The following is a 21,354-nucleotide window of genomic DNA, read 5'->3' on the forward strand; positions in this document are numbered from 1 at the left end:
GTAGGGCCAGGCTGATGGCCTTACGCCAAGGTAAACTTTCTGTGGAGAGGATTGAACATCCCTTGTTTACAGAGGAACATTTAGCTAATTCTAAGCAAAGCTAATTGGGCTGTCAAAGCAGGACCTGGCCGTAGTTGGTCGTCAGTAAATACAAACAGCAACAGCAACGCAGCCAACGTTCACTGAACAGTCACTGTGCCCCAAACACGGTGTTAAACCACTTTTACAGACGATGGGGGGGTGTTACTCCCTCTCTTTGACAGTTGAAGAAATAGACTTAAAAGGTTATTGTAGATGCCCTGGCTGGTGCACTCAGTGGTTAGAGCCTCGGCCCGCACACGGAAGGGTCGTGGGTTCGATTCTGGTAAAGGGCGTGGACCTGGGTTGCAGGTTCAATCCCCAGCTGCGGTCGGGGCTTGTGTGGGAGGCAACCAATCGAAGTGTCTCTCTCACATCCATGTTTCTCTCTCTCTCTTTCTCTCCCCACCCCACGCTCTCTCTAAAAAAAAAACCAATGGAAAAAACATCCCGATCCTGGAAAGGTTATTATATAACTTCAAATACCTTCAATGTGGCTCCTCGTGGGGAAAAAATGGGAAAGGCTTCCAAAGCTAAGGCAAAATGAGTCCATGGAAACTACCGAGGCACCTCAGCTGCTTAGATGAGAGAGGACAGGCGCAGGGCGTCCAGCGGCGACACACCCAGGTGTCAGGAGGGCAGGACAAGGGTTGTGGTTCGCAGGTGACACATCAAGACACTGAGGCCCCGAGAGATGAAGGGGTTCGCTTGTGGTTACTCGTCCGTTCCGTCTCCAAGGCTGAGGGCAGCCCTTGTTCGCTCAGAGCCCCTTTCTTTGGGGAACTGCCTTTGGGAATGGAGCGGTGCACCGGCAGCCCCGGGACCAGGGAGCTGTGGGAGCTGTAGCCACGGAAAGGGGGCGACTGTGCGTGGGCCCTGGGGAGCCAGAGGGCGGCCGGCAGTGAGCGACATCCACCGTGATGACTGTGACTGTGACGAGTCCGCGACAGGGTCCTGCTCCCAACCAAATTAAACTCAAAGCAGAGCAATTAAATTCTCTCTCCTTGCAATTAAATCTGGTGCCACATTACACCCAAGAGAGGGTGGCTGGAGCCAGGTCAGCTCATAGCATCCTAGAGACAGCTTCCACCAGTTCTGGCTGCTGAGGCCCCTGGCCTTTCCCTAGTTCCCATTCTGCTTTAAGCCTGGATGCTCATGTCTTCCTTTGGTTGATGTTCTTCCCAGGAATCCCCTTTTCTTTTAAAAAAATATTTGTATTGCCCTGGCTGGTGTGGTTCAGTTGGTTGAGCAACATCCATGCACCGAGAGGTCACCGGTGTGACTCCCGGTCAGGGCACTGGCCAGGGTTGTGGGCTGATACCCAGGGGGGGACATGCAGGAGGCAGCCAATCGATGTTTCTCTCTCTCTCAAATCAATAAAAACATATTTAAAAAATAATAATAAAATAAAGATATTTTAATTAATTTTTAGAGAGAAAGGGAGAGAGAGAAACATTGATGGGAGAGCAAAGCATCAAATGGTTGCCTCCTGCACTCCCCCTACCTGGGCCTGAGCCCCAAAACTGGGCATGTGCCTCCACTGGGAGTCGGGTTAGCAACCTTTCAGTGCACAGGACGACATCCAACCAACTCAGCCGCCCTGGCCAGGGCTAAATCCGCCCCCCCTTTTTATTTTATTTTTAATTATTGTTATTTTTTTAAATATATCTTTATTGATTTCAGAGAGAGGAAAGGAGGGGAGAGAGAGAGAGAGACAGAAACATCAATGATGAGAGAGTCATTGATCGAGCCCGCAACCCGGGCCTGTGCCCTGACCGGGAATCGAACCCTGATCGCCTGGATCCTAGGTCGACGCTCAACCGCTGAGCCACGCCCGGCCGGGCAAATCCCCTTTTCTTGATTAAACTCACCAAACTCACTTTCTTTTCCCCCCAACCGAAGATCCCCACTGACCCCGCTAACTGCCCTGTTCTGTTCCCAACAAAGTCAAGGCAGGTGTAGAGAGGGGCGCCGCGGGCCCCGGCTTCCCTTCGGAAGGACCTCGCCTCCTGTAAAATGCCCTGCGCGGGATTAACAGCCCCCCTACGAATTAAACTTGGCTTCAGGAGCCCCGCGGAGAGCGAGCGACTGCATCGCTTTGTGGGCAGCTGGAAATCTTCTAGAATGAGTGGAAACAGATGCTGCTACATCAGGCTCCCCGACGGTCCCGCCTCGCCCCCACCCCCCGCCAGGCACACGCACACCCGCAGGCATGCACGTGCACACGGGCACACATGCACCCCCCCGCGTGCCTCGCGGGGCCGGGCGAGAGTGAACACGGCTCCCGAGAGAGATGCGGACGTGCAGGCTGGCTGGGACCCCTGACGGGACAGCAGCCACCGAGAGACCGCCTGTCATTCCCGTGTCCCAGTCCTCAGGGAACCGCACTGAGGGGTGGCCCCTGCCTCCCTCCTCTTACAGTTCAGGGAGAGGCACTCTTGGAGACCTGTGCCCAGAATCTCTCTCTAGGAAAGTTCAGTGGGATTAGAGAAAAGGGAAGGACCGGAGCCTTCTGTGTCTCGGGCACGGAGACGTGGGCCTGCTCCCCTCACGCCGCAGTTCCCTGTCGTGTGGCAGAGCCTCATGCAGGCCTGGATGGGGATATACCTGAGCTCCCCCACTCACTAGCTGGGTGGCTTTGTGTACTTAACCTCTTTGGGCCTCAGTTTCCCCAGCAGTAAAATCAGGAAGATAATCTGTACCCTGAGAAGTCGTCACGAAAGTCAAAAGTTATTACATGCCCTGGCCGGTGTGGCTGAGTGGTTAGAGGGCCGTCCTTCGTCGCACCAAAGGGTCGCGGGTTCAATTCCCCGTCCAGGGCAGGTACCTGGGTTGCAGGTTCAATCCCCGGCCCCAGCGGGGGTGCCCGTGGGAGGCAACCAACGGATGTGTCTCTCTCATATCCGTGTTTCTCCCTCTCCCTCCCTCCCTCCCTCCTTCCCTTCCACGCTCTCTAAAAATCAGTGGGGAAAAAATATCCTCAGGTGAAGATTAACAAAAAAAATAAAAAATAAAAGTTATTACACAATGTGCTGACCACAGTGACTGTCTTATAGTTGTCAGCTGATTATCGTGAAATGATAAAAATAGTCCAGTGGCGTAGGCGTTTGGTTTGGTTTGGGTATGGGGCACAATATATGTAGAAAAGCTTCTGCCAGCCTTGTGACTCGCCGTGTTCCCATCAGGTAGCGGACGGGGACCCGGCTTTACCTCTCCACCGTCTGTCGCAGGCAGGATGCTGGTGACAGGTGCTCATGACGGCTTAGCTTCAGGTAATTACTTGTAAGAGGAGCTCGTGGGGTTGGCCTGAAACCATAAAGCAACCAGCGGAAAGTCGGGGGGCTTGGGCAGGTCTCTGCCCGGGTCTCCCTCCCGCGGCCTCAGAAAGGCTGGAATCTGGAATCTGGGAGACGGCTTGGTGGTTGTCCCGTCACGGCAGATGGGAGCTGAGTAATTAAGAGGAAATCAGAGCCCCGCGGCAGCCACCGGAGAAAGGTCTCCGCGGGCCACGTGGCCAATGCACCGCGCGGCCAGGCAGCTCCGAGGGGAGCGGCGGCTCGGCTGCACTCTCGGCAGGCCGCTTGGGCCGCTTCCAGCCTGTGACTATTGGAAATAAAACTGTTACGAAACTGCATGTGCAAGTCTTCATATGGACATATGCTTTCGGGTCTCTGGGGCGAAGAGGAATGGATGAGTCATCGGGTAGGTGTGCTGAAGTCTTTAGGAAACTGCCCAGCTGCTCTCCCCAGCGCCCGTGCCGCTTTATATTCTCATCGGCCCTACGTGGGAGCTCCAGCGGCTCGCGCTCCCTGCCAGCGCGAATTCCTGGGGCAGCCGGCCTCTCGGCTGCGCCCATCTCATAGGTGTGTCCGGTATCTCGGTGTGGTTTCAATTTGCTTTTCCCTCATGGCTAGTGATGCTGAGCATCTTTTCATGTGCTGATTGGTTATTTGTATGTCTTCTTTGGGGAAATGCCTATTCAAATCTCTTGCCCGTTTTTAAATTGGGTTATTTGTCTTTTTATTGTTAAGCTGGAAGAGTTTTGCGGTTTTTTTCTCAAGTCTATGCTGGCCCAGCCAGCGCGGCTCAGCGGCTGAGCGTCAGTCTATGAACCAGGAGGTCGGGGTTCGATTCCCCGACAGGGCACAGGCCCGGGTTGCAGGCTCAATCCCCAGTCGGGGGCGTGCGGGAGGCAGCCGGTCAATGTCTCTCATCATTGATGTTTCTCTCTCTCTCCCTCTCCCTTCCTCTTTCTAAAATCAATAAAAACGTATTTAAAAATAAAATAAAAAAATGAAGTATATTCTGGATATGAAACCCTTCTTATCAGGGATGTAATTTGCAAATATTTTCTCCCATTCAGACTGAGTTTTCACTTTCTTTTTTTTAAACTTCTCATAAGTTGTTTTTTAAAGGGAGAGGGAGGGATGAAAGAAGGGAGGGAGGGGGAGAGGGAAAGAAACACCAACGTGAGAGACACACATCAATTGTTTACCCAGGCTGGCGATTGAACCTGCAACCCAGGTACTTGCCCTTGACCGGGAATCGAACCCGTGACCCTTAGGTTCACAGGCCCACACTCCAACCACTGAGCCACGCCGCCCAGGGCGGGAATTGCTCTTCCAGTGCCTGACATCCATCGTCTAGTAAACTATTGTTTCGTATATTTTGTGTGTTGTGTTTTTTGTTTGTTTTTATAAATATGTCTTTATTGATTTGAGAGAGAGGAAGGGAGAGGGAGAGAAAGAGACAGAAACATCAGTGATAAGTCATCGATCAGCGGCCTCCTGCACGCCCCCTACCGGGGATTGAGCCCACAACCCCGGCATGTGCTCCGATCGATTGATCGATCGGGAATCAAACCTCGATCTCCTAGGGTCCTAGGTTGATGCTTAACCCCTGAGCCACGCCCGGCCAGGCTGTGCGTTGGTCTTTTTATTGCTTCAGGTAGGAAGCCGTAGGGGAAACCAAATCTGATGACTCCATCTTGGCCTGAGATGGGAGTCGAAGCTGGTGAATTCCGAACGCTGTTTCAAAACGCCTTCCCTTTGTCCAGTTAGCCTCTGACATTTCCCTGAGGCTGCCAGGAAGCGGCTGTGGGGGAGATAAAGTGAAAATCTGGGCGGATGGGACGCTTACCAGCTGGCTTGCACGCTACACATCTTTCCTGACACAGCCCTGGTCAGACACCCAGAAAAGGCCCACGCATTCCAGTCCCCAGTGTGGGGTGATCTTAGAGAGCCATCTGCATGTCCAGCTCCCCACTTCCCTCCGGGCCAGGCTCCGAGCAAACACCCTCCTGCTCAGGGGGCCTGACCTCTGACTCCCGAGGCCTGCGGCGAGAGGCAGACGCCAGCACAAGGCCTGTCTTGGCACGAGAGGGGGATTTGATTGTCAAGCCTGTTTCCTTTTTCATCTTGAAGCTGATTGGAATGGACAGTGACCCCTTGGAGCAGACTGAGTGTCACCCTGGGATTGCGGGGATGTGGGGAAGGGGGCCGACCTGAGCCCAGTGGCCCAGCTCAGCCGGGCTCTGGACCCTCACACAGGGACAAGGGGACTCTGGCGTCCAGTGCTGGTCCCATCCCTCTCTGGACCCTGGCAACACCGACAGTGTGGGACACGTGTATATACAGGGTTCTCAGGATATGTGGCCATGTATTATCCTCCCAACAATAATTTTAATTCTCTGATAATTGTCCACCAAACATTAATGATAGTACTAATAATATTGAAACTTCTTAATGCCTCCTTTTTTTTCTTTTTATTGATTTCAGAGAGAGGGAGATAGAGAGGAACATCCATCGGCTGCCTCAGACTCACCTCTTACTGGGGATGGAGCCTGCAACCCAGGCAAGTGCCCTGACCAGGAATCGAACCGCGATCTCCTGGATCCTAGGTCCATCGATGCTCAGCTGGGCTTCTTCTATTATTATTATTTTTTTAATGGCACAATATGTTTTGTGCTTTTGCCTGGTAAAAAAATATATATAGCACAGCCGGTGTGGCCCAGTGGTTGAGCATGGACCTAAGAACCAGGAGGTCAGGGCAGGTGCCCGGGTTGCAGGCTCCATCCCCAGTAGGGGGCGCGCAGGAGGCAGCCGATGGATGTTTCTCACCCATGTTTCTATCTATCCGTCTCTCTTCCTCTCTCTCTCTCTCTAAAAATCAATAAAAACATATTTTAAAAAAATACAGCCCGGTGGAGACTCGGAGTCTTCCCTTCCCCCCTGCACACGTCCAGTGTCTGGGGCCCACCGGTGGCATAGGCTCCGCTTTCTGCCTTCCTGTCTCCTGCCTCCGTTTAACTAACCCGCCTCCACCGGTGTCTTCAGCGAGTTCAAAGCCCACTGTCCCCACCCCCCCACCCCTACCCCCACCCCCCACCCTCTGCCCACAAAGTAGGGTCCTGCTCCTTAAGCGGAACTGCAAGCTGCTGATGCACAAGTCTGGGCGGCTCGGGCTGGGCCACTTGGGGAGCAAACCAAGTGGGACCCCATTATGGAGTTTCCTTTCGGAGCCTGGAGATGGTCAACCATTGGCAGAAGACGGTCCCCTGGTCGTGACGTGGGCTGGCCTTTTCCCAAAGCCACCCTGTTCACCAACCTCGACCCCCGCCCCCGACACACCACCCCAAAATGCGCCACCCGAGGTTTGCGCCCCGGGAGCTTCTCCGAAGAGCCCCGGAGGGTCCCGGGGAAATCCTGTTGCCTTTAGGACCTGGAGGATCCGAGTTGGGGGAATCACCCCTCCCCGCCCCCCGCGAAGCCGGCACCGGAACTGCTCTAATAGGAACCAGCAGCCGGACGCTCCGGGGTGGGGGTTCCTGCCGAGACCTCGGGGGACCCTCCGAGGCGTGCGCCCCAGCCAAGTGGGCGCGCGGGCGGGGCGGGTGCGGGTGGCCTCCGAGAGCCGCTGGCGAGGTGGGCGGGGCACAGGAGCGGCTGGAGCCCAGCGCCCAGGACCCACCCCCACCCCCACCTCGTGGCTGCTCCGGGGAGTGACCCCGACCTCTGCGGGAAGCACCCCCGCGCCGTCCACCGGTCCTCCCTCCCTCCCTCCGTCCCTCCCCTGCCCAGGCTGGACTTCTTTAGAACTGAGGTGCGTGTGACTTCCCAGGAGGGCGGGCTCGGGCGCCCTCCAACAAGGGGGCGCCCCAAGCGCGCTAGCGCCCCGCGGGCAGGGTCCTTCGGGCTGGGAGCCTGGGAGCGGCCAGCTCGCGGGTGGGGCGCGCAGCCGAGTCCCTGCCCCGGCGAGCTCCCGGGCGCGCGCCTCCCCGACCCGGGCTCTCCGTCTACCCCCCCCCCCCCGCGTCCCGGGCTTTGGTCCCCACGGGGGTGGCAGAGGGCGGGAGCCCAGAAGCACAGCGGGGCAGCCCGGAGGGTCGCACGTGGAGCGCTCCCCCCGGGTGCCGGGGCGGGGGCTGAGGTCGGTCCCGAGGGACCGGGGCGGGGGGTGGCGGCCGGAGCGCGGGCCCGAGAAGTGGGAGGGGACAGGTTGAGGGGTGGTCTCTGAGGAGGAGCCAGGCCCGACTGTATTGTTCCGCACGCCGCCGCCCCGAGCGCGCGGCGCCTGCCGGGGAGGGCGTGCGGGACGTGGGGCGCTCCCCTGCCCGGCGTTCCCGCCGCCGCCCGCGCCCCGCGAGGAGACCCGGGCTCCCCAGAGCCCCCGAGGCGCCTCTGCCCAGCTCGCCCGGGCAGGAGGAAGGGCCTGCTCAGGTGGGGCGCAGGTCTCCCCAGGGGGCGTGGAGAGGGGAGGCGCCCTGCGCCCGTGGGGCTGCCGCCGCCCCGTCGGGGGTCCCAGGTGGGCGGCCCACGCAGAGCCGCGCCCGCGGGGTCAGAGCTGGGAGCCGAGTGGGCGGCGCGGGAGCGAGGGTCCTCCTCTTACCTCGCCGCGCCCGGTGCCCCCCCCTGCAGGAGCCTGGACCCCCCCCCCCCCCCCGGGATGACCGCGGGACGAAGCCGCCCGGAGCGCGGATGCCGGGGCGCCCTTCCCTAGCGGGCGCTGCCTCCCCTCGCCCCCCGCCCGGCCGGCAGGATGGGGGGCGGCGGATCGGCCCTGAGGGTCTGCTCTGAGCACCGTGGGGGCATCAACTGGCTCAGCCTGAGCCCGGACGGGCAGCGCCTGCTGACGGGCAGCGAGGACGGCACGGCCCGGCTCTGGAGCACGGCGGACGGCCAGTGCTGCGCCCTCCTGCAAGGTACGCGCCGCGCCCTCCCGTCCGCTCGCCGGCCTCGGACCCGTCCCCGGAGCCCAGCCCCGACCCTCCCCGGGCGCTGCTGGAAGCGCGCCTGCCGGGCCACCGCCGGCCCGCCCGGGGCGCACGAGCGCTGGGGGTGCTGGGTGCGGTGGGCGCCAGCGCGGGCTGCGGCCCGGGGTCAGGAAGGGGCGCCCTCTGCGGGGCGAAGGCCCCTCTGCGGGAAATCATTTCCGTTCCAACAGTGAGCGAACAGAAAGAAATGGCACCTCCAGGCCTTCAGGTGAGCCGCGCTTCTCTGGCCTCTCCCTGGCCGGGCCACCTTTGGCTGGACATCTCCTCCCTCGGGCCATTAGGGTAGCAGCCGGGGCCTGGTGCTGAGCCCTGCAGGGGCGCAGCCCTCACGCTGCTGTTATCCCACTTCTGCAGACAGGGAAACTGAGGCACGAGTTAAGTAACAGCTGGTGGGGCATAGAGTTGAAGTCTGACCCCCCTGCCCGGCCCTCTGCTGCCCTATTTCATCTGCAGTTTAGGGTATTTGGAAACTGGATGAAACAGCAGGAATTTTATGAAAGTTTTACGCATACCTATTGGTTTCTAGTTGTGTCCTTACTCACCGGAGGTGGGTATAGTTCTTACCGTGGGTCCCTGTAGGGTCATATCAAGTCTAGGGGGACTCCCAGCTGTCCGAAGCCTGTGGGGTGGGGGGGTCATACAGAGAGCAGGCTGGAGAAGAGGTGTCCGGAGGGACAGACAGAAGACAGGCCTGGGACAGCACAGGGCAAGGAGGCACCACTCTTAATGCTGAGTCAAAGGTGTGTCCAGCTTGGCCCACTCTGGCCACCTGTCAACTGCAGACCCTCCACCGCCTGCATGGAGCCCCTCCTGTACGGGGTGGAGGGGGTGCACTTTGACCCCGACCTTGCAGCCAGTCCAAGGGCGCAGGGACAGGGAGGCGGGGAGGGCCATGACCTTGGCAGGAACCCCTGAGCCTCAGCATGTTCTTTTGAACATAATAACTGCATCTTATCTGCACTGTTCATCCCTTCAAAAATATTTTCAGTTTGGCTTTTTTTGCTTATTCTGCACAATTCCAGCAGCTGGCTGCCAAGGCGCTGTGGTCCCTGGAGACGTGATGGGCCCTCCCCCCCTTACCCTCCCTTACCCTCGCCCTCCCTCATCCATCCCCAGGGTGGGGCGAGGCCTTGCTCCCCTGGCGGCCCCCCGCAGGCCTTGGGGCAGTGGAGCCCCTGCCCCTGGTCTGTGGATCAGGGTCAGGGGTCAGGAACGCACTCTGCAGCCCCCAGAGCCCCTCTGCTGGCCGGGCTCCGAGCCAGGACTCAGCTGGCTTGTGTTTTCAGATTCGAGGTGGGTACTTGGTGCACAGAGGAAGGGGCTTGTCCGCTGGGGAGCCTTGACCTCCGCAGGGAGCCTCAGCCAGCTCAGGACCAGGTCCCTGAGAGGGCAGAGGGTCAGCCTGGCCCAGCTTCAGAGATGAGGTTTTTTTTTCACATTAAGGAAAACCTTTTTGTTGTTGTTAATTCTCACCAGAGAATTTTTTCCCCTTGATTTTTAGAGAGTGGAGGGGGAGGGGGGGAGAGAGACATTGATGTGAGAGAGACACATCCATTGGTTGCCTCCCCCATGCACCCTGATGGGGGCCTGGGATCAAACCTGCAACCCAGGTACATGCCCTTGTCAGAGAATTGAACCCGAGACCTTCTAGTGCTCAGCCAATGCTCTAACCACTGGGCCACACTGGCCAGAGCTGAAAAACTTATTTTGTTATCACCTCTTAAGTCTTCGTTTATGTGTCCTATTTTTATTGATTCTTAATCAACGTTTATATCTTTTTTTTGGCTTCTGTGTGTCATAAAAGTGGTCCCATATCTCTTGGTCTTCAGCATCCTGGGTTTCATGGCTACAAGTGACCTGGGGTATTAGTGTTTCTCAGTGTTTTTCTTGGCCTAATTTACACTTGTACTTGGCCTTTCTGTGAGATGGGAGGAAGCAGTCTGAATGGGGACAGTGCCCCCCCCCAATGTAGCCTGTCTGGGGCGGCCGGGGTGAGTCCACACGGGGTCCATGGAGGACTGCCGGGTGTGAGCCTGTGTGGGGCCAGCCTGGTGGCACCTACCTGCCTTCAGGACACCCAGCTGCCTTCCAGCCAGCCCCTCACACTGCTGAGCCCTCCAACCCATAGATCTGGTCTCAGGGAAAGTTTGTTGATAATCTTAACATATTTTATAAACTCTTTGGGGTTGGCAAAAAGCCGGGCTGTGTTTTGCCAAACACACTTTGCCCTCGACTTTTAAACTGACATGTTTTTTTAAGGGAAACATAATCTGCAGTTTCTTCGAGTGTTTATTTAATTCGCACAAACATTATTTTCTTAGAGGTCTATCCAAGAAGACTGAAAAACATTTCTTTCTTTTAAACATTTTAAAAAATTTGTTTGAGAGAGAGAGAGGAGCGGGGGTAGGAAAAGAGAGAAACAGTGATGTGAGAAACATTGATTGGCTGCCTCCTGACCAAGGATCAAACCCTCGACCTTAGCATTTCAGGACGACACTCTAACCAACTGAGCGACCCAGCCAGGGCTCTGGTTCCCCCCTTTTTTTTTTTTTTTTAATCCTCACATGAGGATATTTTCTCTATTGATTTTTAGAGAGAGTGGAAGGGGGGGAGAGAAACATTGATGTGAGAGAGAGACATCCATTGGTTGCCTCCTGCACATACCCTGACCAGGCCAGGGATCGAACCTGCAACCCAGGCACGTGCCCTTGACGGGGAATCAGCGCCCCGCCCCGCCGGTGTCCTCGCCGACACTCTGACCACCGGGCACGCCGGCGGGGCTCTGCCTCCGCCCTGTGGGGACACCTGTGGTTGCGTCTCGGTCCCGGCCCGATGACCCGGGATACTCCCCTCGACTCAAGACCCTTCACTTAACTGCGTCTGCAGATGTGCCTTTTTCCAAGGCAGGTAATGTTTCCAGCGCCCAGGACTTAGGACCTGGTGTCCCGCCACCCCCGTGTTTCTCCCCGAGCGTGGGGACAGCTAAACCCAGCGCTTTTTTCTGTCTGCACCACAGCCCCACGAGGTGGGCGCTGTTACCCTCCCCGCGTCAGACAGGGAAACCGAGGCAAGGAGAGGCGAGGTAACTGGCCAGTGGGCGGTCAGGAGCAGCTCCGGGGTGCTGGCCCCGAAGGTCATGCCCTTGGCCTCTCTGCTTCCTGGCCCCTTAACACCGGGTTTGTTGAATGACTGAGTAAATACCAACCGATAGCTGAAAAGTGTGTAAAAGACCGAAAGGTGGTGGTAAAGGGGGAATAAAAGGATTTGGGGGGCAGGGTAAGTGCCCCCTGAGCTCTCCTGGTACCCCACAGACTCTCCCAGACTTAACTTGTCATTTCTTTTTCTTTTTTTTTAACATATCTTTATTGATTTCAGACAGGAAAGGAGGGAAAGAGAGAAAGACAGAAACTTCAACCATGAGAAAGTCACTGATCGGCTGCCTAGCCGGCAACCCGGGCCTGTGCCCTGACGGGGAATCGAACCGCGATCTCCTGGATCCTAGGTCGATGCTCAGCCGCTGAGCCACGCCTGGCCGGGCAAAACTTGTCATTTCAAAGGGCTATTCAGGCCCGGCTGTCGTGGCTCTGGCTGAGCATCGACCTAGGATCCAGGAGATCGGGTTCGATTCCCCGTCAGGGCACATGCCCGGGTTGCAGGCTCGATCCCCAGTGGGGGGCCTGCAGGAGGCAGCCGGTCAGCGACTCTCATCATTGATGTTTCTCTCTCCTCCCCCCCTTCCTCTCTCTGAAATCAATAAAGACTTAGAACAAAGGGCTAGTCAGCCCTGGGCTTGTCTCCAACGCCCCCTGCCGGGCCCTGCTTTCCTCCCTCCCTCGCCGTCTGGAGCATCCTTCCCGGAGGAAAAGCCCCCGAGCTGCTGTGCCCCGTGGGCTCACGTCGGCCTCCCCTTGTCTGCAGGACACGAAAGCTACGTGACCTTCTGCCAGCTGGAGGACGAGGCGGCCTTCACGTGCAGCGCCGACCGCACCATCAGGAAGTGGGACGTGCTGACGGGGCAGTGCCTGCAGGTGTTCCGGGGACACACGTCCATTGTGAACAGGTCAGCGCGGCGAGGGGGCCCGGGCTGCGGGGCCCCAGCGGGCGGCGATGTGGGCCCTGCAGGAGCGTAGCTTCTCCCAGGAAGCCCACGCGTGGACGTGAGGCTTGGGCATCAGGAGCACACGGCAGCGGAAGGCTCAGGGCAGAAGTGTCCGCAGGTGTGACAAGTGCTGACCGCTCAGGGCTGCAGGTGGGGGTGGGGAGGCCCAGCTGGGGAAGGGAGGCACCAGCAGCAGGTTGACCTGGCTGCTTACTGCCCCCTGCTGGGCACGGGGAAAGCCATCGGAGCCCACAACTCCTAGGATGGAAGGGGTTCCAGAGGAAATGGCTTAATTGGCACCTGATGGTGGACCAGGGCCTTGCAGGAGCGGCCGTGGGGATGGCTCTGGAGATGGAGCCCAGGGTATTTTTAAACCTCTCCTTTCCATGTTGCACTTGAAACTCTCCTCCCCTCTTTACCATCACCCCCCCAGGCCTCGGTTCGAATTTTTCTGTATTGAATTTGGGTCTGAGCTGAGCCATGGAAATGCCTTTGCTGCTCAGATCAGTTTGACACTTTATGTAACTGCGGCCGTTTCAGACTCCTGAGGGACTGCCCCGAGTAAGCGGGAGTCTGGGCACCGGCCTCTGGCGTCCTGCTGCCTCGCTGACCAGGAGGCGCACCTGCCTGGGAGGTAAACTGTGTAAGGAAAGGCCCAGTGCAGGCGGGAGTTTGGGGGTTGGAGGGCTGGGCTGGTGAAGAAGAATGTTCCCAGCCAGAAGGGACGCTGCCAGCACGGGCTTACACATGCCAGGGTCATCCTTGGGTCGAGGTCCTGGTGACACCTGACTGGCCTAATGGTCAAGCGCCTGGAAATGGCCAGACTGACCATGAACTGACCGAGTGCCAGCTGCCTGCAGTCGGAACGGAGCACGCACCGGGCAGGGACTCAACGATACCCCGAAGCAGAAAGACAGTGAAGAGTTGTGTTGGCTTAGGGTGGTTCCGAGTGGAGACGCCAGGCCCCCCGCCTTCCAGTAGCCCAGCCCAGCCTTTGTCCCTCACCCTGAGGGAGAGCGGGCAGGGCCGGGAGACCTGGGAGGCCAGGGCCAAGCAGACAGGTGGTAGGGAAGGGGCTAGAATTAGGGCTCTGGACTCATGGCTCCATGGCTCCTGCTGGCCTCTGCCCAGCACTTTCTTTCTTTCCTTCTTTGTTTTTGTTTTGAGAGGGAGAGAGAGAGAAACATCTATTTGCTGTTCCACTCACTTATGATTCATTGGTTGATTCTTGTATGTGCCCTTTCTGGGGGTGGAACCCACAACCTTGGTGTGTCAGGGTGACGCTCTAACCACCTGAGTTCCCAGCCAGGGCCCAGCACACTTTCTTGAGAAAGACGTCTGTGATTGAGGTAAAGTGTGGGCCGGGGGAGTCTCCTTTTGTGAGGCTTGAGTGGCTGCAGGTGCTGACAGGTGGGAGGAGGCCACGCCTCAGGTGACCAACTTGCTCTCAGGTTGTGCCCGGAAACTATCAGCTGCGCCCCAAGAGGAAATCTGGGCAATTGGGCTAGAAATTAGGCTCTGCCAGGGCCAGACTTGCCCATGTGCACACACACACTCACTACTTTTAAGCCGTAGCTCTGGGAAGGTTTTGCATTACTAAGTAACGGTGCTCACAAATATTTGTCACCCCCCTAGGAAAGGATGTGGAATTCACCCCCCCCCCCTTTGCTTTCAGAGCCAGGCCAGGTGTGTGAGCTCCTAGGGGCACCAACCAGGCCTGGCTTCCCTGCCCTCTCATGCCAGGCCACACCTGGCAGCATGCAGGCCCCCAGAACGTCACCTGTGAGTGCCGCCTGGCAGCAGGTTGTCATTTTCCTTTGGAAATACACGCGCTGTGAGAACTGCCTCTGCCAGGGAAGGAGCCGGTCAGAAACAGTCCTTGTTTTAGTGGGTGTTTCCTTAGTTACTTCGGGAGGCGAGAACCGTGCTGGGGTGAGGGCCCTGGGCAGTGCAGGCAGATCTGTTCTCTCTAGCCGTCCATATCTCTTCCCACCCGCGCCAGCCTCCAGGCCAGAGGGAACACAAGGTGTCTCTGACGTGACCCTCTCGGTCCCCACACCGAGGACACGGCCACATTCCAACCTCAGCCTGGGCCTCTGCCCTTTGTGGTCTGCCCTCCAGGGGGCTCAGGCTTCTTAACAAGGGTGTGTAAACGGACTCCCCTTTTTTTTAAATCCTCACCTGAGAATATTTTTTTCCCCGTTGATCTGTAGAGGGAATGGAAGGGAGAGAGAGAGAAACATCGATGTGAGAGAGACACATTGACTGGTCGCCTCCCGCACGCGCCCCGACTGGGGCCGGGGTCGAACCTGCCACTGAGGTACGTGCCCTTGACTGGGAATCGAACCTGCCATCCTTCGGTCTGTGGGCTGACGCTCTAACCACTGAGCCGAACCGGCCAGGGCTAAACGGACCCTTTTAAGTCATATCCAAAGCTCTCTACTAAAGACAAATGTGTGTTTTTCTGGGGAGAAGTTCTTAGCATTTGTCAGAAGGAAGATAAGAATCGTAGGTATTTACTGTGGGGGGGCCTCTCTTCCCCATGGGGCCTTTGGCTCGAGTCTGGCCAGCAGATGTCAGCCCGTGGTTTTCTCCTGGAACACTTCACGCCTCCCATCGCCTGGGCTCCCTGAACACGAAGACACCAGCCAAAGGGATCCGGGGACAGCCTGCCGGGCCACCCTGCAGGTCTGACCCTTGACCTTTCCCTTCTGCCACCAGGATCCTGGTCACCAACAACCAGCTCTTCAGCAGCTCCTACGACCGGACGGCCCGTGCCTGGAGTGTGGACAAGGGGCAGGTGTCCCGGGAGTTCCGGGGCCACCGCAACTGCGTGCTGACGCTCGCCTACTCTGCCCCCTGGGACCTCCCTGGGGCGCCCTTTGAGGAGGAGGCTGTGGCCGGGGGGCTGCTGGTGACGGGCAGCACGGATGGAACGGCCAAGGTGTGGCAGGTGGCCAGCGGCTGCTGCCACCAGACACTGCGGGGCCACACAGGTGCCGTGCTGTGCCTGGTGCTGGACACGCCCAGCCACACGGCCTTCACGGGCAGCACAGACACCACCATCCGCGCCTGGGACATCCTGAGTGGGGAGCAGCTGCGGGTGTTTCGGGAGCACCAGGGCTCAGTCATCTGTCTGGAGGTGAGACCCGCCCAGCCCCCACCCGTCTGCCAGGAGGTCCCTGGGCCCTCCTTTGTGCAGCCCCGCCCCAGGGGACAGTCAGCTGGGCCGAGTGACAGAGTGCTGCAGGCGGGGGTGGGCTGGGGGTGAAACAGCAGAGATCCATCCTCTCACAGCTCTAGAGGCTCGAGTCCAAGAACAAGGTGTCTGCAGGGTTGGCTACTTCTGAGGCCTCTCTCCTCCCTCCGTGTCCACATTTCCTCTCCCTAGAACAGGGGTGGGGAACCTTTTTTCTGCCAAGGGCCATTTGGATATTTATAACATCATTCGCAGGCCATACAAAATGATCAACTTAAAAATTGGCTATGAAAAAAGCTCCTAGATTTATTGAATTTTGAGTCCCACCTGCGGTTGCCTTGGCAGGGTCAGACCAAATGATTTCATAGGCCAGGGCCCGATGGTCCCCACCGGACTCAGGAGGACACCGGTCCTACTGGATTGGGCAGTAATCACCCCATTGACACCGGGCAGTAGTAGTCGCTGTGCTCGTGAACATTGGTGGTCCTTGCTCTTCCGGTGCTGGCACCATAGGGGTCATATCTGTGACCCCCCAGGAGGGAGGAGGGGCTGGCACCATCCTTGTCTGCCGTGAAGCTACTGAGGGGTAGAGTCAGTGACTTGGCCAAGGGCAAAGTGACAGTCAAGACCTGAAACTGGGCCCTTGCCAGTCTGGATCCGTGGTTAGAGTGTCTGCCTGTGGACTGAAAGGTCCTGGGTTCGATTCTAGCTAAGAATTCGTACCTCAGTTGCAGACTTGATCCCTGGCCCCAGTTGGGCCACATGCGGGAGGCAACCAATCAATGAGTCTCTCTCACATCAGTGTTTCTCTCTCTCTTCTCACCCTTCCACTGTCTCTGAAAAGCAATGGGAAAATATCCTCAAGTGAGGATTTTTAAAAAAAGACCCAAATCTGGGCCTGCCTGAGCCTGCCTGCCTGCCGGTCCCCACACTCCTGGGGAGCAGGGAGGAGCAGCGAGATCCTGGGTGCCAGCGGTCGGGTGGGACCCACAGGCAGGGGCATTTCTTTCTGCACTGAGACCAGCCCGTGCCCCTCCCCTTCCACTCAGAGAGGCTGGGAGGGCCTCTGAGCCACCCTCTGCGGCCAGTGACACCTGTGTCCCTCCTGCGGCCAGCAGTACCCGTGTCCCTCCTCCTCAGCTCGCGAACCGGCACGTGTACTCGGGCAGCGCCGACAGGACCGTCAAGTGCTGGCTGGCGGACACGGGGGAGCGAGTGCGCACGTTCACGGCCCACAGACACAGCGTGAGCGCCCTGAAGTACCACGCGGGCACCCGTAAGTGACCCTCCCTGCCCCACCCCAGCTGCTGCGCCCGCCTTGTTACCTCCTGTCCCCGTGTCCCCATCACTCCTCGCCCCCACCAAGTCCTCCCTGCTCAGCGCCTCCTCTCTGCTTCTCTGCTTCTCCCTTGAGGTTCCCCCCTTGAGCCTCAGCTGCCATTCAGGATGGTCAGTGCCCAGGGACAGCAACCGGGCCACCTCCATGCACATGTCCCTCCAGCGTTATTTACAAAGAAAGCCCGAAGAAGGGGGGCCCTCCTCCCTAACTTTACCCACAAGAAGGTCCATCGACCTGAATGTTCAGAGGTCCTAGGGTCAAGAGCACGCCTCAAAGACACATTCTAATTCTCAAAGTGACACCACTTAGTCCAGCTGGGCTTGAGGGCCACCTGAGTTCAGCTTCACTTGGCATTTAGATCTGACTACAGATAAGAGAAAACCCAGAGAGCAATGGCTTAAATTAAATGAGACAGTGGTGTGTTTTTTTTCTCTCAGATAGAATAATTTTAGGGGCTGTCAATTTTATCAGCACCCCAATTCCTTCAGTCACTTCACTTCATCATCCTTAGCATCCGTAGTATCTTCTATCTTTAAGGGTCTTTAAGGGGGGCCTCGTGGTTCAAGGCAGCTGCTGAAGCTCCAGCCATCTCATCATGTTTTAGGCAGGCAGGGAGATGAGGGAAGTGCAAAAGAAATGTCTCCCAGCTGACTAGGCCCCTTCTAAAGCTCTCCCCTGGAAGCCCCACCCAAAGACTTGTGCGTACATTCCTTAGACCACTGCCTGCAGGAGAGGCTGAATACTGACATCTCCTATCTGGGGACATAGCTCCCAGGATTAATCAGGGTTATTTTGTAAAGGAAGAACAGCAGAATGGCTTATTGGGTAGGCTTATCCCACAGGTCTCAAATTGTCACATAGCTGGGCTTTGCTGGCTCTGTCCAACTGGCTTGCCGTGTGTTCACACCCCAGACACACCCAGAAGACAGACACTGTTCTGGGGAAGCAACCCCCCAACCTTACCACATCTACAGGGCAGGGGGGCTCCCAGGTTCCGAACGTCTCTCCCAAAGTGATCCCCAATGCTGTGTTTTGCCATTCCTGCCATGTACACACACACACACACACACACACACACACACACACACACACACGGCACTGAGCCTGAGTGGCATCTTCCCAGCACTGCAGTGACCGGGAGCAGACTGGGTGGGGGAAGAGTCACAGTGGAAAATCCACGTTGACTTCCCAGCATAGGTGTTAGATGAAGGCGGAATGCGGATCTCTAAAAATAGAGCCTGAGATGCCCTTGGGATTTAGGACACGGACAAGTTATTTTTTTTCTTCTTCCTGTGTCCAAACCTGTAAGTGCGATTATGGTCTGCTCCCAAGTCGTTACCTCTAATTTAAAAAGAATGTCACCTAGAGCGCCTCCCCCTGGCAGCAGCTGGGATGGAAGCTGCCACTGATCCCCAGGCGCCCTACCTGATGTTGCCAGTGGTTAAAGAACTTGGCCCTTGGTCTTTGCCAGCAGGCTTCAAGGTGATTAGACTTAATTCCTGACCCCCCCTCCCGCCCATGAGATGTGCAGCAGCCTGGCTGAGTTGGTGGGGAGGGGCCAGCAGGAAAGGAGATGAGAAGACCCAGATAGGAAACTACCCCTCCGGGGCCACGTTCACTGGTAGCTTTAGCAGCCAGGCTGGGAATAGGCAGGCAGTGCGGTAAGGAAGGGAGCCCCCTGGGGGTGCTTGCTGTGGCTCCCTCGCTGGGGCCGCAGGGTGGGTGTGGCGGCTATGTGGGTACCATGTTCAGCGGTGCTTCTTGCCGCAGCACCTGAAGTCCTCGGGCGCATATGTGTCCCTGTGAGGGGCAGGGCAGAGGAGGGCCGGGGGTGGACACCCACAGGAGAGGCCCTGGGCCGGTGACTAGTTGCTGAATAAATAGCCCAGCGTTGCTGCCCTCTGGTGGGACAGCTCTGACCTGCGGCCGGCACCTTCTCCCAGGGGCTCACGAGCCCACCTGTATGGACGTCTCCAGGCCTTTTTCTCTCCCACGTCCCGGAATGTCCTGCCAGATGATCTGTTGGCACTAAAATCCTGGTGTTGGGGGCGGCTTCTGGGCCAACCCAGGCTTGGACCATAAGTGCACCAGAGGGTCAGTGTGCTCAGTGTGGTCGCTGACCGGCAGTATCAGCACCACCTGGAACTGGTTAGAAATGCAAGTGGGCCGGGCAATCGGCTGCTTCACGAGACCAGCAGGTGATTCTAATGACACTGGGCTTTGAGTGTCCCTCTCTCCACGAAGGAAACTGGCTTCCCCCCTGCAAGAGGTCGGGCGGGGGCGCTCTAGGGAGCCCCTGAGGGTTGGGCTCTGCTGGGAAGGCCAAGGTCATTACCCAGGGCAGGCGCCTTGCTGGCTGGCCTGGCGCAGATGGTGCGGGAGGGGCTGATGCCCCCTGAGTCCGGGGCTTCAGAGCTGCGGGAACACTGGGCAGAGGAGCCAGGCTTCGCCAGCGGCCTGCACCCCAAGGCCTGGGTGGGCCCAGGTGCGCCGGGGGGGTGGAAGCCCCTGGAAGGGCCGCGCAGGCCGAGGGGAGCCCGAGGAAGCCGGCTCAGGAGCCACCGTCCTGCAGAGCCCGCCGCAGCCGGCAGAGGGCGCCTCCCGGGCCCTGGCGGCCCCGCCCCCCGTCGCTGGGGTGTAGTCAGATAACCGAGGTGCTGCCCCCTTCCTGCCACGGGGCGCCCTCTGTCCCCACGGTGGACCTTACGACGTGCTTGCGAGGCGGGCGGGCGGGGCGTGGGGAGGGGCAGGTGGTTCCCTGCGGGGGGCCCAGTGGCACGTGTGTCCACAGTGTTCACGGGCAGCGGGGACGCCCGCGCGCGCGCCTTCGACGCCCAGTCCGGGGCGCTGCAGAGGGTGTTCCGCGGCCACGCCTTCGTCATCAACTGCATCCAGGTAGGCGCCCCCGGGCCCCCGGCCCCGGCTCGACGGCGGAGCCAGGGCGCCCCTGCCCCGCGGGGGGCGGAGGGGGGGAGGGGAGGGAGCGCGCGTCCCCACGCCCCAGCAGGACCTCCTCCCCGGGCCGAGCCCCCCTGGGCTGGCAGGTCCGGTGGTTGACGGTCGCGCGGACGCCCGGGCCTGCGGGAGGGCAGGGCCTGTGCGTGGTGGGTCCGCAGCTGTCGCGGCTGCGGCGGTGACGCGCGGGGGCGGGGTAGCTGGCCATCCCGCAGCGCCCGCCCCACGCCACGCCCCCGCCGCGCCCGCAGGTGCACGGCCAGGTGCTGTACACCGCCTCGCACGACGGCGCGCTGCGCCTCTGGGACGTGCGTGGGCTCCCGCGCGCCCCGCCGCCGCGCCCCGCCGCCCCGCCGCGCAGCCTCTCCCGCCTCTTCAGCAACAAGGTGGGGTGCGCCGCCGCCGCGCCCCTGCAGCCCGCCTGAGCCCGCGGCCCCACCCAGGGGCCCACGGAGGGAGCGCGCCCGCCGCCCCGTGGCCGGAGGGGGCGAGGCGGCGGTTTTGCCTGAACTGCGTGTTCGTGGACGCTGCGGACCCGCCCACGGGAGGGGCTGTCCTCGCCCGCGGGGCCCCGGCCCCGCCCCTGCGCCCCAGGCCCGCCCCCGCACCGGCCCACCCGGGACCCTGCAGGGCCGCGGCCCCAGGGGGGAGGCCCCTGAGCCCCTGAGCCCCGGAGCCGAGCCTTCCCCGCCGAGAGGAACCGCCCGGCCGGCAGATCGTTACTATTTTTGCAAATTGTTTGTCCAGAGGAAACTGGTGAAAGAAGCGAAATAAACGCCCTTAAACGAGCCCTGGGGTTTCTTTTGTTCTGCAAACTGAGTCTCAGTTTCTGCTCTGAGGGATGAGGGGCGAGGGTGCCAGGGACCCGGGCCTCCCACGCCTGCCCTTCCCGGCGGGCGAAGTGAGGGGCTGCGGCCTGAGCACCCCTCCAGTGTCACTCGGTGCGGGGAGTGGCCGTGGGCGCAGCCAGGGAGCCTGGACTCTCCAGCCTGCTCCGTGACAGCGGGGACCCCTCACCCCTGCTGTGGAGCTCCATTTCTGCATGGATGGGGGAGGGCCTCTTATCTCGGCGGGGGAGGGAGCCCCCGGGCCCCACCACAGGTCCCAGCCCTGCCCTCCGCGTGGGCGAGGCGGGACGCCCACTCGGGAGCAGCCCGGGACTCCCAGCGGGAGGGGCTTCGTGGGGAAAGGGCGCTGGGCTCTGGAGAGGCTGGAAGGCCGCCTCCCCAGCAGCTCCTCCCATCACCGGAAGGTGGCGCTTTCTGCACCGGTGGTGCCCCGAGTGCCAGGGCCCTGGCCGGCGCCTGGTGCGGTGTCTGCCCTGGAGAGCTCAGCCTCTGGCCAAGGCCAAGCCTCCCCGCCCAGAGGCGGCCCTTGATGCAGAGACGTGGGAGCTCCGTAGTCTTAATGCA

The 21,354-nt window shown here is 59.4% G+C and overlaps 1 protein-coding gene across 3 annotated transcripts; it reads left to right on the forward strand.

The window, feature by feature from the left end:
• Positions 1-6,992: 6,992 nt before the first annotated feature.
• Positions 6,993-20,750, forward strand: WDR86 (WD repeat domain 86). Of its 3 annotated transcripts, none has more exons than XM_081146939.1 (7): positions 6,993-7,179; positions 7,995-8,278; positions 12,269-12,410; positions 15,171-15,591; positions 16,789-16,924; positions 19,779-19,882; positions 20,194-20,460. In XM_081146939.1, exons 2-7 carry the CDS (start codon positions 8,116-8,118, stop codon positions 20,365-20,367), a joined length of 1,140 nt encoding a protein of 379 aa, XP_081003065.1. In that variant the 5' UTR covers positions 6,993-7,179; positions 7,995-8,115; the 3' UTR covers positions 20,368-20,460. The 3 variants fall into 3 exon arrangements, with proteins under 3 accessions (XP_081003065.1, XP_081003064.1, XP_081003066.1); XM_081146938.1 differs by lacking the exon at positions 6,993-7,179 and adding an exon at positions 7,613-7,796 and having other exon boundaries at positions 16,767-16,924; positions 20,194-20,750; XM_081146940.1 differs by lacking the exon at positions 6,993-7,179 and adding an exon at positions 7,616-7,796.
• Positions 20,751-21,354: the final 604 nt, after the last annotated feature.

This window comes from Miniopterus schreibersii, assembly GCF_964146895.1.
Source record: "Miniopterus schreibersii genome assembly, chromosome: 9".
In the NCBI taxonomy this organism is placed as follows: Eukaryota; Metazoa; Chordata; class Mammalia; order Chiroptera; family Miniopteridae; genus Miniopterus; species Miniopterus schreibersii.